The sequence below is a fragment of the Ostrea edulis genome, chromosome 7 (assembly GCF_947568905.1).
Source record: "Ostrea edulis chromosome 7, xbOstEdul1.1, whole genome shotgun sequence".
Taxonomy (NCBI): Eukaryota; Metazoa; Mollusca; class Bivalvia; order Ostreida; family Ostreidae; genus Ostrea; species Ostrea edulis.
In genome coordinates, this window is record NC_079170.1 from 71,797,204 (window position 1) to 71,817,023 (window position 19,820).

At 35.5% G+C, this 19,820-nt stretch overlaps 1 protein-coding gene across 3 annotated transcripts; it reads left to right on the plus strand.

Annotated features, from left to right (window-relative positions):
* The first annotated feature begins 3,000 nt into the window (after window positions 1-3,000).
* On the plus strand, window positions 3,001-19,710 carry LOC125653299 (serine/threonine-protein kinase Pak-like). 3 transcript variants are annotated; one of them, XM_056145266.1, is made up of 7 exons: window positions 3,001-3,124; window positions 6,742-6,920; window positions 7,927-8,149; window positions 9,679-9,820; window positions 16,701-16,764; window positions 16,968-17,450; window positions 19,095-19,710. In XM_056145266.1, the coding sequence occupies exons 1-7, from the start codon at window positions 3,077-3,079 to the stop codon at window positions 19,411-19,413; spliced, it is 1,458 nt and encodes a 485-aa protein (XP_056001241.1). In that variant the 5' UTR covers window positions 3,001-3,076; the 3' UTR covers window positions 19,414-19,710. The 3 variants fall into 3 exon arrangements, with proteins under 3 accessions (XP_056001241.1, XP_056001243.1, XP_056001242.1); XM_056145268.1 differs by lacking the exon at window positions 3,001-3,124 and adding an exon at window positions 4,004-4,122; XM_056145267.1 differs by lacking the exon at window positions 3,001-3,124 and adding an exon at window positions 5,908-5,939.
* The last annotated feature ends 110 nt before the right edge of the window (window positions 19,711-19,820 follow it).

The following is a 19,820-nucleotide window of genomic DNA, read 5'->3' on the forward strand; positions in this document are numbered from 1 at the left end:
AAATGCATGTTATTAAGAAAGGGTCCAATCCTGAACCAAAATCGAGGTCCAATCCGGCACGTGTATCGTGGAAACGACCATAGTCCAATCCTGCACATTAGAAAATGATCAAGTCAAGATATCTATCTAACCAAGGCAATTTAAGGTATTCCATGTATAATGAAAGGATAATGAACAATTTTGAAGGATTTAGATCAACATAAAACTTTATTGTTAAATAATGATGGAAGTGAAGCGGATGAAATTCACATGACTGGTAAATGATTAGAAGCTGACCTTTTTGCACTTAAGACTTTTTGGAAGAGTTGTCTGCCCTTTGTAAAAATAAGAAAAATCTAATTTTCTAAAAATGTGTGTGGTCAATGATTAATTTTATTTCATATTTTCATAAAAAGAAAGTGTATGTAACTTTCTACCAAGAGATTAGTATGAATATATAATTTGTTTTTAAAATATTGTGATAAAAGATGTTTTTCCCATATACTTCAATGTTAAATTCTAGGTGAAATATATCAAGCAGTAAACAAAATTTAGAAAATTCCTACCGTGGGTTATTTTTATTTGATGAACCCTTCAAAATGATACCATGATTACAAATATTCCACCATCCATTTATTAGATATGAAATATGGTCATTACACATTGAATACCTTAAGGGACAAATCGTATACACAGAATTGGCATTCAATGATTTTGCATACTTATAATTTGGAGAAGTTGATAAAGGAAAATAAAGTATCCAATCCCGATAGTCCAAGTGGCGCAAGCTAAATAATTTGGTAATTGTGAGTAACTACCGTATACCTGGCTTATTTCGACTTCAAGGCTGAAATACCGCGATGTAACAACAAATTAATTTCAATTTAGCAATTAATTTTCAGAATATCAAAGGCACATCTTTAATCGCTGAAGTTAAAGTATGAATGGTAGTAAAGAATTCGGTAACATCAAAAATAATTTAAACTATCACGTCAAATACAGATAACAAATTGCAGTTCAATATTGCAGTTTTATACATATCTTGATTTATATTCGATAATCTTGTTATTTATATTTGAAAAATTGAACAAGATTGTCAAATATAAATCAAAATTTCCGCATATAAATATCAAGATTATCGAATTCAAATATCAAGATTATCGAATATGAAGCAAGATTTGTATAATATTACAACGTTTTACTTGGTAATTTTTCATTAATATTTTCAAAAGAAGAACTTGAATAATAATAAACACTGTTCATACAATAAAAACATGTATAACTCTGGTATAATTCGTAAATTATATATATCTTATATTGTCATGCATCGTACATGTGTATGTCATAACATATACTGTTGTGATTGTGTACTTATCTTGATTTTTTTCTTCTTGAATTTTGTATGCCCAACATAGCCCAGAATTGGATGAATGAATAAATAATTAAGATAAACGTTAGAAATAATAAATGAAAAGTATGACCTAAAATATTGCATGCGACGCACAAACAAATAATTTCAATATACCAATTTTTGGAATAGCAAATATACTCCTTTCAAAATGCCGAAATTAAAATAATCTTTATGAAAACTTTAGAAATAATCAATATATAAATACTACTTCTTTCATATAACTTTCAAATCAACTTGTTAAAGTAATAAAGCTATACGACACGTCTTATCAGGTCAATCTTCATCAGGACATTACACCGCAGAAAATCTCATCAGGTCATTCTTCATCAGGACATTACACCACCGCGGAAGAAAACTCGTTATAATACTCGTTTAAACAACATTTGATAATTATGTTTTACAACATATTAAATATAACTATTCATACAAAATAATGACTACAAAAAATAAATATATACACTTAACATTACAGCTCAGATTGGTAAAATACTTTATCAGGACATTACACTAATTATCAGGACATTACACCCTTCGCTTTTGCTAAATGCAATAAAAAGGGTATTAAAATAAATTCTTGTAATTTCTTCTTTTCTAATATCATAAAGAATGATAAAACAAGATATAAGAAACAAAAATTATTTCAATACAACGTTTATTTCCTTTATAATATTACTTTATACCCCATCAGGTCAATCAGGTCATTACACTTATCAGGACATTACACCCACCCGTGAAAATGGCCGAATGAAGGAGATTGAAAAATATGGTGTGCCATTCGGGCTATAAGTAAAATAACCTTATTGCGTATTGGGAGAGAAAATTTCTTTTTCAAGATCTTATATATTAAACCACTCATTGCATAATTATGTTTTACAATACGTTACCACTTCTAATATAATAATATATAGCGACGTTGTATGACGCAATCTTAAAAAGTAGTGCAAATTATAGGATTTATACTAGTAATGTAAACCTAAAATTAGTGTTCTTTCACGAACTCTACGTATAAAAACCAGTACATTATAGGAAAAGATCATGTTAGAGGATATTTCTAACAAAAAATTATTCACTTTGGACGTTAGGCCGAATTTTGATAAACATGGTCTTAGTCCTTTAGCAAAAACAAATAATTTTGCATGCAACAACCAGATTTATATTTTGGATGTTTAATTATCCATTGATATTCTTCTTTCATTATCAATATGGTGTCGGTTGCAAACAATATGAATTTTAAAAAGAATGAATGAATGAATGCGGAAACCGGCTGTTTTCGATACGTAAAGTGAATATTTTGCATGTTATAGAACTGAAGCATACTGTTCCTACATTTAACCTCATAAACTTTTACTTACTTTGCAATCTAATAAGTATGTCCAGTCAAACAATTAATGCTTTACCTAATTTGCCATAAAAATCTGCACATAATAAATGCAGACGTCGTCTGTCTTGAGTCACGGAAGCATTTCTTTCAACGACTACTGTATTATATGCCTAACTCTTATTCAGCGTTATTAGAGCGAGCTAAATCTGATAAACAATATAGTGTTATATTACCTTTAAAATCTATAAAATGTTAAGAACAATCACAAGGATCGAACTCGGGTCGCAGTGGTGAGAAGCGAGAGCACTACCCGGACACATTGTAGATTTCAGAATCTATAAAATGTTAAGAACAATTATTCTACTATGTCATTTGGGAGAGAAGAATCAAAGGGATCAGAGGATTTAAAATCTGTAAGTACTATTCACCAACATTTGGTTATCAGGTATTATATTGATTAAGATGCATCAATATGTTACATGTATTATTATGAATAACATTATAGCTCTATTACAAAAAATAAATACATGCGCTGGTGTGTACTTCTGATAGATGATATGGTACAAATCTTACTTGTGTGTATTGTGGAAAGAAAGTAACCTTCATGATCTGAAACAAACGGTAAAACTTCAATAAAAGCCTCTCTTTATATCCTATCTCTGGTGTGTCCAGGGGTTCGTATTTGTCTTGGCATTATTTTTTGTATTGTTTATTTAGATTAATCACTGTTTGTTATTTCTATTTCCTCATGATTTTTTTTTTTCAAAAAGGATCTTTAAAAAAACCGTTTACATATAATGAATTGAATAGTTGCTTAGACCTATTATCCAAGTCAGAGAATAATTTTCACGGAAAACTGTTCAATGATTATGGGAGCAAATATAATTTTGCAGTAAGGTGACACCAATAAAATTTCTTGTTCCTCGGACAAATGACCTAAAAAAATTGGGGCGAGCAAGCGAGCGATTATATATAAATACATGTATATACATGTACTTGTATTGAAGATAGTTTAAGATTTTAGCGAAAAAAGTAACAGACATCCCAACTATCTAGCTCTTGAGATATAACGTATCAGTACCCATTTTCGCCGAAAATTAACGAATTTCGGTCCGATTTCTGCAAAAAGAAAATAAATTGGAGTTATTAAAAAGTTTATACATGTCTTTGATTTGATTTTTTTATTCAATTTATTCTTAAATAATTTTATTTTGAAAAGACAGGACGTCCAAACACATTTCCGTGACCTTTAAAAACGAAAGTAGAGTAATTCTCATTCATCATGCGGCGGATTTTTGATCTGCTTCCGTGACTCAAGTCAGACAACGTCTGCATTTATTATGTGCAGATTTTTATGGCAAATTAGGTAAAGCATTAATTGTTTGACTGGACATACTTATTAGATTGCAAAGTAAGTAAAAGTTTATGAGGTTAAATATAGGAACAGTATGCTTCAGTTCTATAACATGCAAAATATTCACTTTACGTATCGAAAACAGCCGGTTTCCGCATTCATTCTTTTTAAAATTCATATTGTTTGCAACCGACACCATATTGATAATGAAAGAAGAATATCAATGGATAATTAAACATCCAAAATATAAATCTGGTTGTTGCATGCAAAATTATTTGTTTTTGTATACAAAAATGTCAGTCCTAGGTTTAACACTCAGGACCTTAACAGTGAGGACTGGTTAACGTGCCATCGCCAACCGCGACAGGGGACCTCCGTTTTTAAGAATCCTGTATACAGCCTCATCCGAAATTGCAGCTGGAAGCTCTGAGGGAATGCAAAAATTATGTCTCCCTTGCAGGCTGTGTGTTTTAAAATTATCAGTCTTAGTTTAGTAGATATTTCTGATAATTGTACTTGTGAAATGATTTGTCTATCAGAGAGCCTCAAACCTGCTATTTAAACCATTTGTTTTTTTTAACGTCCTCAAAATCTACCTATTCCGATGTGAATTCACAGGAACCAGTAATTTTGTCTAATGATGGTTGAGGTCTATACCATAGCACCCCCTAATAAAAACCGCCGCCTTGTGCTTTTTTCTTAGAGGGTGGTAAGGTATAGACACCTACTATAATACTGTTATTATTATAAACAAAATTACTGGTTCCTGTGATCAAGCGGATGCTGTTCATCAATCATGTCGTAAACCAATGCATCCTTTAGGATTGGCATTTCGCGCTGCCTGCCTCTCAGGAAATGTGTGTTTGATTTACGATTAACCACACTCTCTGCTTTATTAGGTCACAGGATTTGATAAAAAGTGTACTTGCATCTCGGATCAAGTAGTTACAGATTCATCTATTGATTCCGTCCCTGTTCAAGTCAAGGAAGTTGTATGTGGAAGTTACAATTGAGAAATAGGTTTAGGGGAAGAAATGAAAAATGTGGTGAGATCGTGTAACAAAACGGCAGCTATTTATGTATTTACCTACCCCACAATATGTTCATTATAAGGATTTGATCAAAAGTGCACTTACTTCTCGGACCAAGTAGTTTTAGATCTCGAGTCTTCCCACTGAGGGATACACTTATAACACAGCAGGTATGTGTATGTTCTGTTGTCTGCATTTAAGGAAGAAATGTCGGTAGTTTGTTTGGGAAAATAAAAACAATACATTAAGGCATGGGGTGATGTTTTGTTTCATACACAACAAACATTTTGTTTATGAAGTCATCATTTTGTTAGTATGTAACGATTTGCTATTCAATATCCCGCCAGATATCTGGGGTTTAGTGTTAGTGTGATTGAGAGGGGATGTCATTTGGAAGATTTTAATGTATTTTTAGTAGATGTGTGTGATGTCGTCCTTTTATAGTAAGTAATGAGAGAGAGAGAGAGAGAGAGAGAGAGAGAGAGAGAGAGAGAGAGAGAGCAGGCTATACTGAATCTCTTTCCAACAGCAATTTGGTAAAGTTTTGACAGAAAAGAGGTCTCTATTTTGTTTAAATATGAATGTGACATTTTTACTGCTGCAATGTACACCTAGTAAATCTATCTCGACAGGAAAGCCCCTTTTATTTTTTTGTTTAAGTCCTGCATATCGCGGTCTATCAAGGAAGTTAAGAGTTTAGAAATTACTTATTTCTGTATAATCTCATGTTACACCAAAGCTCTTGTTTAAAAAAAATCCGATTTATACCATAATGTTGTATTGTCCGTAGTATATTACACTTCCTGCATATTTGGGAATAATTCACGAAGAGGAAGCACACATGTATGTACATTTACATTCCGTTTCGTAGAAATATGACATGTGTTTATTTATCAACTGGGTTATAGTCAATATAACATTGATGGTGGAAATGTATGTATGTACATTAAAAAACTTAGAAATGGTCGTTCCGTCCCTGAAGAGACGATGAAACACGAAAAAGACACCTTGTCCGTAAGAGATTTAAAGCCCTCTGTCCGGGAGCATAAATTAGCACAATCTGCGCGGTGACGAGAGACTTAATCCTCTCAGAAACCTGGAAAAAGCTCCTGCATTCTGCCGACATTTCGTAAGTAAATCGCCAGCCACGGAACCCAGGATCTCTCCCTATAGCTTTCATCTGGATCCGCTCTGCATCTTCATTTAGTCTGGATCCACGCCTAAAAGCGCAACAATCCCATGCATATTTACTGCATTTCCTTTACATTTTTGTACATTTATATATACGATGTACAACAGCCTGTAGCAAACTCAGATTGACAAAGAATTGAAAGTGTACCGCTGTATGTTTCACTATTGCCATGGAAACAGATCAGTATGAATCATACGCCTGTATTGTTTAAACCTCTACCTCGATTTTCCTTGTCTATACAAAAAAACTTTTAAACAACAGGAAGAAAAGTTCAAACGAAAACCCTGCTTAGTTACTTTGTTTTTTAATGTTTCGGATTTATCCTAGCTCTGTCGATATATTTATAGCTTTTTATGTCTGCTTCAGTTAAACATGCCTTTTTACGTCTGCTTCAGTCAAACATGCCTTTTTACGTCTGCTTCAGTTAAACATGCCTTTTTATGTCTGCTTCAGTTAAACATGCCTTTCAAGATTCGCAAGAAGTCGTTGCCTTCGGATACTGGTCCAGCTATGAGCATCGGGACTCCCACACCCTTCACACACAACGTTCACGTCGGTTTTAACATAACTACTGGAGATTTCGAGGGGCTCCCACCAGCATGGACTGCTCTACTTCAGTCCTCCAATATATCGTAAGTTTTCCACCATATCTTCCATTATTGTACATCTTCCAGAATATATCAACAATTCTTCAGAGCATATCATAAATCTTCCAATCCTATATCCTTAGTCTTCCTTTATACTTACTATCAACCTTCCACTATACCATAAGTCTTCTAATACACCACAGATCTTCTACTATACCATAAGTCTTCTAATACACCACATAGCTTCCACTATACCATAAGTCTTCTAATATACGACAGATCTTCCACTACCGGTATACCATAAGTCTTCTAATATACCATATATCTTCCACTATACAGTTCACCATTATACATACTGAAACAGCCATATAATTTAATGTTAGCTTGGATACTGTTAATTCATAGAAGTGTATTTGAATATATAGCATACATGTATGTTTTCCCAGCAAGATTTCATTGCAAAACGGTGGAATTCCGCTCTCAAAGCGTCGGAATTTCCCTCTCATCTTCTCTCTTAAAACACTGATTTTTCTCTCACAAATGTTGGGATTTTTATCGCAAAAGTAGCAGGATTGTAGATTACTTTGTACGTTTTATTGATCTTATGATTATATTAGATTATGTGCAGGATTGTAGATTACTTTGTACGTTTAATCATGATTAGATTAGATTATGTGCACACAAGTTATGACTCGAGTTATATGTGTAATTATCCTGAATTCTTTGTAAGATCGTTCTTATAACAAACCAGTATTATGTAGTGGGAGCCTCCTTAATGATTAGACTCTTCGACATGACTTTAGCCATCTATTATTATTCAAATGAATATTATTCGTTTCATTTAATGAAAATTATAAATTGTACGACATTTACCATTTCTGATATGGCTTGAAGGAATAAACTCTAACGAAATAAATATTGGAGAATCGACTTACGAATGTTGATGAACCAGATAATTGTTACACGCATTGTTTTTATTAGTAGCATCATCTGGTATAAAATATTTCCGAAGAAGTGTCATAAACTTTGAGTTTTGATTGGTCGATTGTAGGAAAGCTGACCAAGCAGCTAATCCAGAGGCAGTTCTCAATTCACTGCGGACCTTCACTAATTCGATCAAGAAAAAGCCAGGAGAGAGCAAGTTTATGAAAGTTCAGGAGTCCATTTCAGAATCTGATGATGATCTCGGTGATAGCGATGAAGATGCCAAACGCAGCAGTAAAAAAATAGATGAGGAGATGTCCCCTGTATCCCATGAATCACCAGAAACTGGGGTAGGAGGAGTATTTTTCAAACAGTGATGTGTCCCCTCCACGATCGTGTTATTAAGTACTTCGTTGCTAGTTTTAAAATACGGATGTTTATTTAATTGCTGTTTTAAAATTTAGAAATTCATTTCCAAATTAAGGATTATCTCCCTCACACATATCTCTTATCCTTAAACGAATTTGACTCCACCTTTTTTGGCACGCTGTTTTTCCCTATCATAGCTCTAAAACTTCATTGTTATTTCGGATTTCAAACATTTCGGTTGAGCATCACTGACGAGACATTATTTGTCGAAATGCACATCTGGTGCATCAAAATTGGTACCGTATAAGTTCTACATTATTGCACATGTCCAGAAAAATGTTGTGAACAAACTAAGATTTCTGCCCCGTGCTTGATATTGCAAGTAGAGAGAAGATTCCTGATCTTTTCATATTAATAGGTCAGGGTCAAGCAGTAATCCAATAAAACAATGTTCAGTACATTTCGAAGAAGTACTTTTCTAGAGTTTAGCGTCATGCTACTGAGATGGATGGCAAGTGGAGAGAAGATTCAATTTCTTCCTAGGTCAAAAGGTCAGAAGATAATGTCATAAGCAATCACTAGTATCCGTAATGTTGCAGACACTATACGTAGTGTACTACATTCAGACCCTGAAGGAGACATTAAGTGGAGAAGGAAATCTCTATTGATTTCCATTACAATTTTTAGATTAGCTTTAAGGGTGGGAATTTATTACCGTATTTGATAATCCAAGTAGCCTGGTGGTCATAGAGTCAAAGGATTATAATTTGTCATTCAGTTATCTCAATCCGCGGTTGTAGCTTAGATAAGTGGTTATGGTTCTCGCTTTGCATCTGGGAGATCTTGCGTTCAAATTTCGATCCCAACAGCCGAGCCGAACCACCGACATTTAACTATCAAAATAAATAGTCTCCGTTTAGGACCCTGTCCTTAAAAGGCAAGTCACGTGCACTTTGGATATGACCTTACAAACGGAGGTATGTGTCACGTTAAGCGTTGGCACGATAAAGAACCGTCACCGTCATGGCCGAAATGAACGACATTTCATTGGTCAAAATTAGTGCCACCTTACCTTTATTGCTTGCCACTTGCTTTTCTCTACATCAGTGAAAAATTCGCGATTTAGACGTAAAACAACAGACAGAATTTTCACAGTGTTTATATAATTCAAGGAGGTTGTCCTTGCAATATGGGAATCACATGACATTTCTTTTTCTTTTTCGGGTAATCAGTTTTACAGTACTAATATTCGGTTGCATTTGTATTGACTACAACACAGACCGGCTTCCCCTGTGAAATCAAATGTATTTTGGAATATTATCAAAAGTTATATGCCAAGTATGATACTAACACCCAATACCAAATGCATTAATTGAACTTTTACAACAAATTACAACAAAATCATGACCATATTATTCTACACAAATTTGGCGATACCAGAGATTCTGCGTACAACGGATTCCTTGATATCTTGTAGAAATTCTGATAATTTAGATTTTTCTTTTCAAAGGGTAACGCAAATGTTGAGGATAAGATGAATAAGGTCACCCTCAACAACGAAAAAGATCACGGGTCTTCGGATCACGAAATCCAGCGGCGACCTAAATCTCTGAAGAAAAACATGTCGGACGACGAAATCAACGAGGGCCTTCGTAAGTTTCATCTCACTGAACTTACACGAAATCAGAAGTATATTCAAATCATTGTCATTAACAGAATATAATCCCATTATTGGCAGCTTTTAGGCGACATATATTTATAGGTTTTTGAATCGGAAAATATTTTTAAAAGAAGTTGAAAATGCAACGGCGACGTGAACCCCAGCATACGTCATGAAACGCGTGATGAAAAGTACATTTGTACATGTATCAATTTAGTCAATTCGTAAGAAAAGTAGTCCAAATAAAATCAAATTGCAATAGAAAATTTCCCTGTAATTATACAGTGTGGTCTGCAATTAAGGTCGGGTTTAGGTGAATTGGAGAAATTCCCGTGACATTCACTATAACCCAAGGAACAGTCGAAACTACTCTTTCTGCAAGTGTATCTTTCAGAGACACAATTAGTCTAGCAACTACATGTCACTGTTTTGATAATAACTGATGGGGATGGAGAATTTCAGAATACCTGAAGGCGATAGAGATTTTAAGAATAACTGAAGGGGATGGAGGTTTGCGTTTATTCACGGGAAATAATTTTCCTGATGATGTATCACATCTCCATTTCCCTTGCTAGTCGTAAGAGGCGACTAATTGGGGCGTTCCTTCAGATGAGACCGCGAAAACCGACGTCCCGTGTCACAACAGGTGTGTCACGATAGATATCCTCCCTGTCACAACAGGTGTGTCACGATAGATATCCCTCCCTGTCACAACAGGTGTGTCACGATAGATATCCTCCCTGTCACAACAGGTGTGTCACGATAGATATCCCTCCCTGTCACAACAGGTGTGTCACGATAGATATCCTCCCTGTCACAACAGGTGTGTCACGATAGATATCCTCTCTGTCACAACAGGTGTGTCACGATAGATATCCCTCCCTGTCACAACAGGTGTGTCACGATAGATATCCCTCCCTGCTCAAAAGTCGTAAGAGTAAAAAGGGGTACTGAGGATATATTCTAACCCGTGTCCCTACAGGACTTGTAAATTTTGTTATCCCAGGGGCAGGTCTTGGGTAATGGTAATTTGTAATGTAATGACCGCCAATTGCAGTGTAATGGGCCATTTTTGCATTACAATTAATGGTAATGTTATGTTGTACTTGTAGAAAATATACTATAATGCATAATACATTTCATTACATTAAATTACTTCAAATATTTGATAATATTTTGGAATTTCAGATTAATTTATTATATTAATGATATCAACTTTCATATTTATGGTTGTCTTTAAAAGTTTGCAGTATTTAATGAACAACAATTTAGTTCTAATGGATATGATTTTATAAATCATTATAACAAATACATTTTTCTGCCATCTCTTTAATATCAGTAGTGTGATGTAATGCACTACATTTCAAAATAGGGGTAATGGTAATGTGAGAGTCGCAATTCAAGTGTTTTTTTTCAAAAGTGAAAATTATTTTTTACGTTTACATTCTACTTTCGTTTCTGTTGGATTTCCCACGGTTAGCCGAGCGTTTGTTTAATCAATGTTTGTGTAAAGTGTCGAGTCATAATTTCCTGTCAACGGTTACCTAACACCACCTCATCCACAAGTTCATACTTCCGCCTTCCTATAAGGCTTCAAATGACTTTTAGTAATAAATATCTGATAGGTTTGTAAAATGTAAATCATGTGAATTTACTCGCGGTTCGAGGAGCTAATTTTAATCAGATGAAAGAGGGGACATATTTGTTTGTATATGTCGGACTGTCCGCTCATTATCTTGCGAATAATTGACAACCATTACTTTTCAAACATATGTTGACGATGCCTAGTAGATAACCTTCACAACTTTTTAGATCAAATGGCACAGGTATTCGAACACGTGTAGCTCTATTATAACAGATAATAGAGCACTCTTCATCCAGTAGTCAACAAACTTCAGGGGCAAGTTGATCGTGACTTTTCAGGTTAAAAGGACCAAAGTAAAGGCTTTTAGAAAGCATGCTATCTTTGCTCCTCACGACAATATTAACAGCTGTAAAGATGAAACTTCAAACCTACTGTGCAACTATATATCCCAGAGGTGGTGTAAATCAAATGTAGATTCTGAAAAAGTCTAAAGAAATTTTAGTAACTTGAAATCGCAAAACTTTTCCCAGAACAACAACAACAAAATATATGACTTTTCAACACGTTACACGACCATTCCTCGCGATAAATTAAAGACTAGAATTTTTTATATCATAGACAGTTGCTTATTAAACAAAAATGGAAAATGGAAATATTCATATCTAGTGAGCAATCATCCAAAAAATTACTTTGTTAAACACCACTCTGATTCCACACACAAGTACTCTGAATATGCTAGAGTTCCTCATTGACAATATCTTCGTGGTCTTTGTTGATCAGGTCTTCCAACAGTCTGTTGGAATTCCCGTGGGCACGAATTGTGCTCCTTTGTTAGCTGACCTGTTTTTATATTTATATAAAGCAGGATTTATTCAAAAACTTCCACGTGAGAAGAAAAAATATCTCGCTGTGGCCTTCAATTCGACATTTAGATATATCGATGACGTTTTGTCTATTCACAATAACTTTCATTCATATGTCGATTCGATATATACCTGTGAACTTGAAATAAAAGACACAACAGTGTCGTCCACCTCTGCTGCATACTTTGATATTTTATTGAAAGTAGATATTAACGGCAAACTGAAAACTCAACTGTATGACAAACGAGATGATTTCAGTTTCTCTATCGTCAACTTCCCATATTTATATAACAATATTCCATTATCACTTGCATAATTATGGTGTTTATATTTCTTAACTGATTCGATACGCAAGAGCTTGTTCTGCGTATGGTCAGTTTTTAAATCGACGCAAGTTACTGACAAATAAGTTGATGGTACAGGGGTTTCAACAGTCTCAATTAAAGTCAGCATTTCGCAAATTCTATGCTCTTTATAACGATCTAGTTTGCCAATACAACTTATCGTTGAGTCAAATGCTGTCTGACGTGTTTCATACTGATTGTTAGACCGTTCTTGGCACGCTGATTTTGACTATTGATGACTCCATTTGCCTGGTCAGGAGACGGGGCTCACGGCGGGTGTGGCCGGTCGACGGGGGATGATTACTCCTCCTACGCACCTTATCCCACCTCTGGTGTGTACAGGGGCCAGTGCTTGCCCAACTTCACTTTTCATGCATTCATTTGTCTAACTGATAACTGAAGAACCCTTATTTCGATAGTAACTTTAGGAATGTTCATACTGGCTACTCGATTACCCCTATGCCTTTTCAGGTCAAAAAGTCAAAGGTAATTTGCAATGTAGCAAAATTACGGCAGGTGTCCGACCAATATTTAGTAAATCGTTTACCTAATTGTCATTAAAATTTGCAAGCCAGTTGATAAATGAATAGGACATGGTCCCTGCTTATTCCTGTTCAGTTTTATATTCCATCATATTTCAAATTCACTCTTACATCCTGTATTTCCTACAAGTATGCATCTACTTCTACTATTGCATCATAAACTTTTTAATTACAAATTCAATATACATGTACCATCTTATACAAAATTCGCCTGCTTGTTATTTAAACTATAGTTCAGTTGGACATGTCAATACTGGTGATGTCGATATGCATCTAGATGAAAATGACGGCCTGAATTCTCTTATTGTAAAACGTCCGAAATTCAGAGAGCTACGATCGCCCAAATGACGACGGAACTTCATCTCTTTCATAAATTGTGTCAAAGATTATATCAGGTGACATGCTAAATATAACAAGAAAGAACTTGAAACTTGTCAAAATGGATAAAAAGTATAAGAGGAATATCAAAATCTTTTAAAAGACAAGTTAAATCAAAAATACATACCACTTTTCTTCCTGTGTTTAGTAAACCATAAGTGATGAAAGCTTTAGATGGGTTATATGAGGAATGAGAATTTTTGGTTCCAGCTGACAAAACTTGCAACAGCATTGTCTTTGAAATGCTCATTTTTGCAGCCGCCTTTTAGACTAGCTTGGATTTAATTCCACATTTGGTTATCCAACTTTCCCAAGACGAGGTTCTTCATCATGACGATTCAGTTTTGAACATATTTAATAACTCAGCCCCTGGGACGAACGAGTGCAAGTTGTCGTGCCTATATTGGATTTCAACTCTTGATAAAAACTCCTTCAAGGCACATTACAGGATCCGATAAATGTCCTACCGAGCCCTCATAAAAATATTAGCTGATGTGAATCAGAAACGCCAGGCGCATTGTGCTACAACATGAGCAAGAAGTGGTATAAATCAAATACGGATTAACAAACAATCCATATGACTTTTATTAAATCACAAAACTTTTCCAAAGTCAATAGCATTACAAAGGGCGACTTTTCAACACCTTAAACTACCATTCCTCAAGATGAATTAAAGACTAAGATTTTTGACATCATCCACAGCTTCTTCTTTGATTAAAATAAAAATTCTTGTAATCAACCATCTAAAACATTACTTTGTTAAACAACATTCTCATTCTACGCACAAGGACCTCTGACGTTGATATCAAAAAGATGCTGGAGTTCTTCATTTACAATATCTTCGTAGTCTTTCGTCATTAGGTTTTCCTACAGTCTATTGGACTTCACATGGACACGAATTCTGCTTCTTAATTAGCTGACTTGGTGTTTTTTTTATTCTTATAAGACATGATTTATTCAAAATGTTCTATATGAAAAGAAAACATCTCTTGGTGTGGATTTCAACTCGACATTTAGATATATTGATGACGTTTCATCTATGGACAATATAACCGCCGTGGTGGCCTAGAGGTAGAGTGCTCGCCCCACAAGTGGAAGGCCGGGGTTTGAATCCTGGCCGCTAAAGACCTAAGTCGTTAAAACAGGTAGTGTGAGTTCCACGCTCCAAACGCTCGGCACCAGGTGTGAATGTCACCGGTCCTCGGAGATGGCCTTAAAAACGGATGTCCCGTGTCACAGTAGGTGTGTCACGCTGAAGAACCCTCACTACTCAATGACCGTAAGCGCGGAGCAAAGGCCTAAATTTGAAGATCTTCACCGGTCTTAATGACGTCTCCATATGAGTGAAAAATTCTCGAGAGGGACGTTAAACAAGATACAATCAATCAATCCATAGACGATACTCACTTTCATCCATAATTTGATTCGAGATATCCCTGTGAACTTGAAATGAAAGACATCACAGCGACTTCCGTATCTTCTTCATATTTGGAAACTTTTGAACGTAGATGTTAACGCAAACTTCATGTAACAACTCAACTTCATGACAAACGGGATGACCTCAGCTTGTCCATTTTCAGCTTCCCATGATTATGTTGGTGTTGTTTGGTGTTATGTTTCTCACATGATTCAATACGTGAGAACAAGTTCTGCGTTTGATCAGTTTTTAAATCAGGCTACTGACAAATATGTCGTTGTTAAGGGGTTTCAACAATCTTGTGTGAGCATTTCACAAATATCATGGTCGTTATGATAATTTCATTTGCAAGTACATCAAGTCATTGGGTCGAACATTGTCTGGCGTTTTTCATAACAATCTGTTAGGCCATTCTTTACATATATACTGATTTCCATTGTGGATTATTTTGATTATCTTACAGCCTATGTGATCCATCAATAGCCGATACTTGCTCCTAGGCACCTGACCCCACCTCTGATGTGTTTTGGGGTCCGTGTTTGCCGTACTCGCAATTTTGTATTCTTTTTGTATGTATAAGATGAAAGGCGAAGATAACGAACAGCGATCAATCTGATAACTCCTATAAGCAATACAAACTAGAGAGTTGAGAAAACACGGACCCCTGGATATACCAGAGGTGAAAATCAGGTGCCTAGGAGGAGTAAGCATCCCCTGTCGACCGGTCACACCCACCGTGAGCACTATATCTTGATCGAGCAAACGGAAACAAAATCGATGTGCCAAGAACGGCCTAACAATCGGTATGAAACACGTCAAACAGCATTTGACCCAATGATAGGTTGTATTGCCAAACTAGGTCGTTATAACGACCATAGAATTTGCGAAATTTTAAACGAGATGTACGATATGATCAGTGCTCGTTGTCTTCATCGATCTTTATACCAAATGATGTCCTACAGTTAACTCAAGAACATTTATTCATCAAACGTCATAGGAATATTGGGGTCTCCATGGCCGAGTGGTTAGATCATCGCGCTCAAAATCACACGGCCTCTCACCTCTGTCGGTGCGGGTTCGAATCCCGCTCGCGCCGTTAAGTGAGGAAGTTTCACAGTTTACTTTCGGAAGGTCGTTCCCATGTACATTGTATCTGGATTCTCTATTCCACCAATAAAAACTGTGCGCCACCAGATAACTGAAAAATTCTTGAGTGTGGCGGAAAACACCAATCAATCAATCATAGGAATATTAACTACCATTATGTAGTTAACTCTACGATTTTCTAATCATGGATTTCATTTGCGGTGAAAGAAACATGCGTTTTACAAGCACACTCCTATGAAGTAATGTACATCTGTCGAAAAGCTGACAGTAAGTTCTCCCGTATTAAGTAATTTACAATGAAAATATTTTTTTGTCTTCAAGAATGCTAATCAAATTCAATACAATGCAATCAGAAATATTTCCATTAATACAAATAAGTGTTTAATGGCCAAAAATGATACCGTGTACTTAGAAAGATATGTACATTACGCAAGTCGTAGCTGACTCAGGAACCAGGTACACGATAGAAACACTTAAACATTTATTACATGCGAATTCAACACCACTAAAACTGCAACAAATACCTATTTACTTACCAAATTAAATGACTGAGCTTGGATATAGTATCTCTGCAAGAGTCTGAAGTTTTCAGGACGTGTAGAAATGTAGGGTTTTATTTGTTTCTTTTCTTTTCAGAGTCACTTGCTTCACCAGGTGATCCTACATCGAAGTACACCGTTTCGAAGCAACTTGGGGCGGGGTAAGGATTGTTTTTCTATACTATAGACATATTTTCGTAGGTATGATGTAAACAAAACTGGGAAGTTTATCAGTCTCAGGCTGAAATTTGAAATTCAACTCATATCATTTCCATGGCCATATTGATATCAATATTCACAATATTGCCTCTGAGAAAATCCTTCCTCAAATATAACAATAGTTGGGATTTCTTTTTTTTTACAGGGCATCTGGTACTGTATATATGGCAATACCTAAAACAGGGGATGCGGTACTAGCCATAAAGTCTATGGACCTTACCAAGCAACCCAAAAAAGAGCTGTTTATAACGGAGATTGAGGTCATGAAAACCTACAGGCATCAAAACATTGTCAACTTCCTGGATTGCTACTTGTTGTCAGAGAAAAATGAATTATGGGTAGTGATGGAATACCTTGATGGTGGTGCGCTGACTGATGTTGTCACGGAAACCATAATGAATGAAGGACAGATTGCTGCTGTAACCCACGAGTGTCTGCAAGCTCTGAACTATTTGCACTCAAAGGGTATTATACATAGGGATATTAAAAGTGACAATGTATTATTAGGAATGAATGGGTGTGTCAAGCTGACTGGTTTTGGCTTCTGTGCTCAGCTAAGTGGAGATAACTCTAAACGACAGACGATGGTAGGCACTCCATACTGGATGGCTCCGGAAGTCGTATCAAGGTTTGTAAATATCTCAAGTGGAAGAAGATTGATCCTCCTCATTACTAGAATACTAGTGCTGTTTTTTTAAATGTAGGTGTTTAATTTAAAAGGTCATGTGTGTCAAAAGTTTTTTATATCGTGAATTATCAACAATAAAATGTATATGAATGAAAACACAAGATTTATCACATAATTATGATATTGTGAAAGGCTACAGAATTCCATGAAAAACTCAATACCCCAATCTACATATCTGTAGTTCAGTGAAAACCACTGAACCGTGGAGTTGGACAAGTAAGTCAGTTTGATTCAGCATTAAATCCACCCCCACCCCACTCCCATGTGGTGATGCACTAATCAAAAAATGAACGTGACATTGAATTCAGACACCTTAAATCTTTATCTAGTTTTGTTGTAATAATACCTTAGTGAAATAAACATCAGATTTGATTCAGCTTGAATGTAGAAACTTGGTATATTATAACCTGGTTGTGGATTTGACTTGGTATATAACCTGGCTGTGGATTTGACTTGGTATACGATCTGGTTGCGGATTTGATTTGTATATGACCTGGTGACGGATTGGACTTGGTATATGACCTACATGTAGTTGCGGATTTGACTTGGTATACGATCTGATTGCGGATTGGACTTGGTATATAACCTGGTTGTGGATTTGACTTGGTATATAACCTGACTGTGGATTTGACTTGGTATATAACCTGGTTGTAGATTTGACTTGGTATATAACCTGGTTGTGGATTTGACCTGGTATATAACCTGGTTGCGGATTTGATTTTTGGTATATGACCTGGTGGTGGATATAACTTGCAAATTAGTCTGATAGTCTTTGTAGTATGATATAATAGTATAAAAAGTCCTGTATGTCAATCACAAGGAAATTGTTTGCTCCCTCGAAGGTTAGAAAAATTAATAAATAGTTTCTCAGGCCAAAAATTTCTAATTTTGATGAGGCAGGCATAATTGTTTTGTTTGTTGGTTGTTTTTTTTTTAATGATTTCTTTTTTATTTTTATTTTTTACTTGGCTGTAGCATGACTTATCTTTCCTTTTCACATTGACTGTAGAATGAGTTACCTTTTCTTTCCCATATAGAATAAGCAATGACATTTTTATTTTTATAAAAGGGATAGATTAAAATTACTTACTATTAAATGTATATTTAACCACTTGCACATAAATGAATATGCATTCGAATTATTTGATCAAAAAGATGCTTACAATTCAAACCTTCTGAAAGTTTTACATATAACTATCTATAACACACGAGTTACCTCATTTACATAAATAAACAAATATAAATTGAAAAATAAAAATTCCATGCGGTGCCTTTTCAGTGGATGCGACATGGCCTGAGAAACTGTTGATTTATATATTTTTGGCCTAATGCAAGGTGAAGATAACGAACAGTGATCAATCTCATAACTCATACAAGCAATACAAAATAGATAATTGGGCAAACACGGACCCCTGGGCACACCAGTGGTGGGACCAGGTGCCTAGGAGGAGTAAGCATCCCCTGTTGACCGGTCACACCTAATCTAACAGACATAGGTCATGTGTTCTTGCAAATTGTATTTTACATCATTATTTGTATACACTTCTATTCATCAGAATATCATCCGTCTGTCCTCTGTTACAGGAAACACTATGGGAAAAAGGTGGATGTTTGGTCTATGGGAATCATGATCATTGAAATGTTAGAAGGTGAGCCCCCATATTTGAATGAGACCCCACTGAAGGCTGTCTACCGGATAGCCACCAAGGGAAAACCGGAAATTAAGAATTTCGAAAAGCTGTCGAAATTACTTCAGAATTTCATTGACCGGACATTGGAAGTGGAGGTGGATACAAGAGCAGACACTGATGAACTCCTGCTGCACGATTTCATGAAATGTGCGAAAGACCTCAAAACACTCAGGCCGTTAATCGTAGCTGCTAAGCAAGCTACCGGGCACTAGTTTACGTATATGCATAGAAGTACTAGTTAATTTTTTGAATTTTGACACCGAAGTAGGAAATTTTGTACACAAATTGAAAAGTGTGTATGTTTATCTATGTGCAAGTGTACTGTGTGTGTCTGCAGTTGTGGAACTATTACAGAATTGTGTTTGTCTGCTTCTACGAAAGAGTTGGCATGGTCCTTGTGTTAATTCATTGGTATTATATAAATGTAGTGTAACAAACAGGATACAAAACTATACCACATGTATTAAAATGTAGCAATATTCATGTGAATTAAAAGATATATAGCGCTTTCTGAATTTTAACATCCAACCTCAGGTGAATACAAATATTGAATACAAAGTTGTTTATCTTAAAGGCGTCTATTGTGGCGTCATAATAGTTTTTGCGAGGAGTCTCCTGC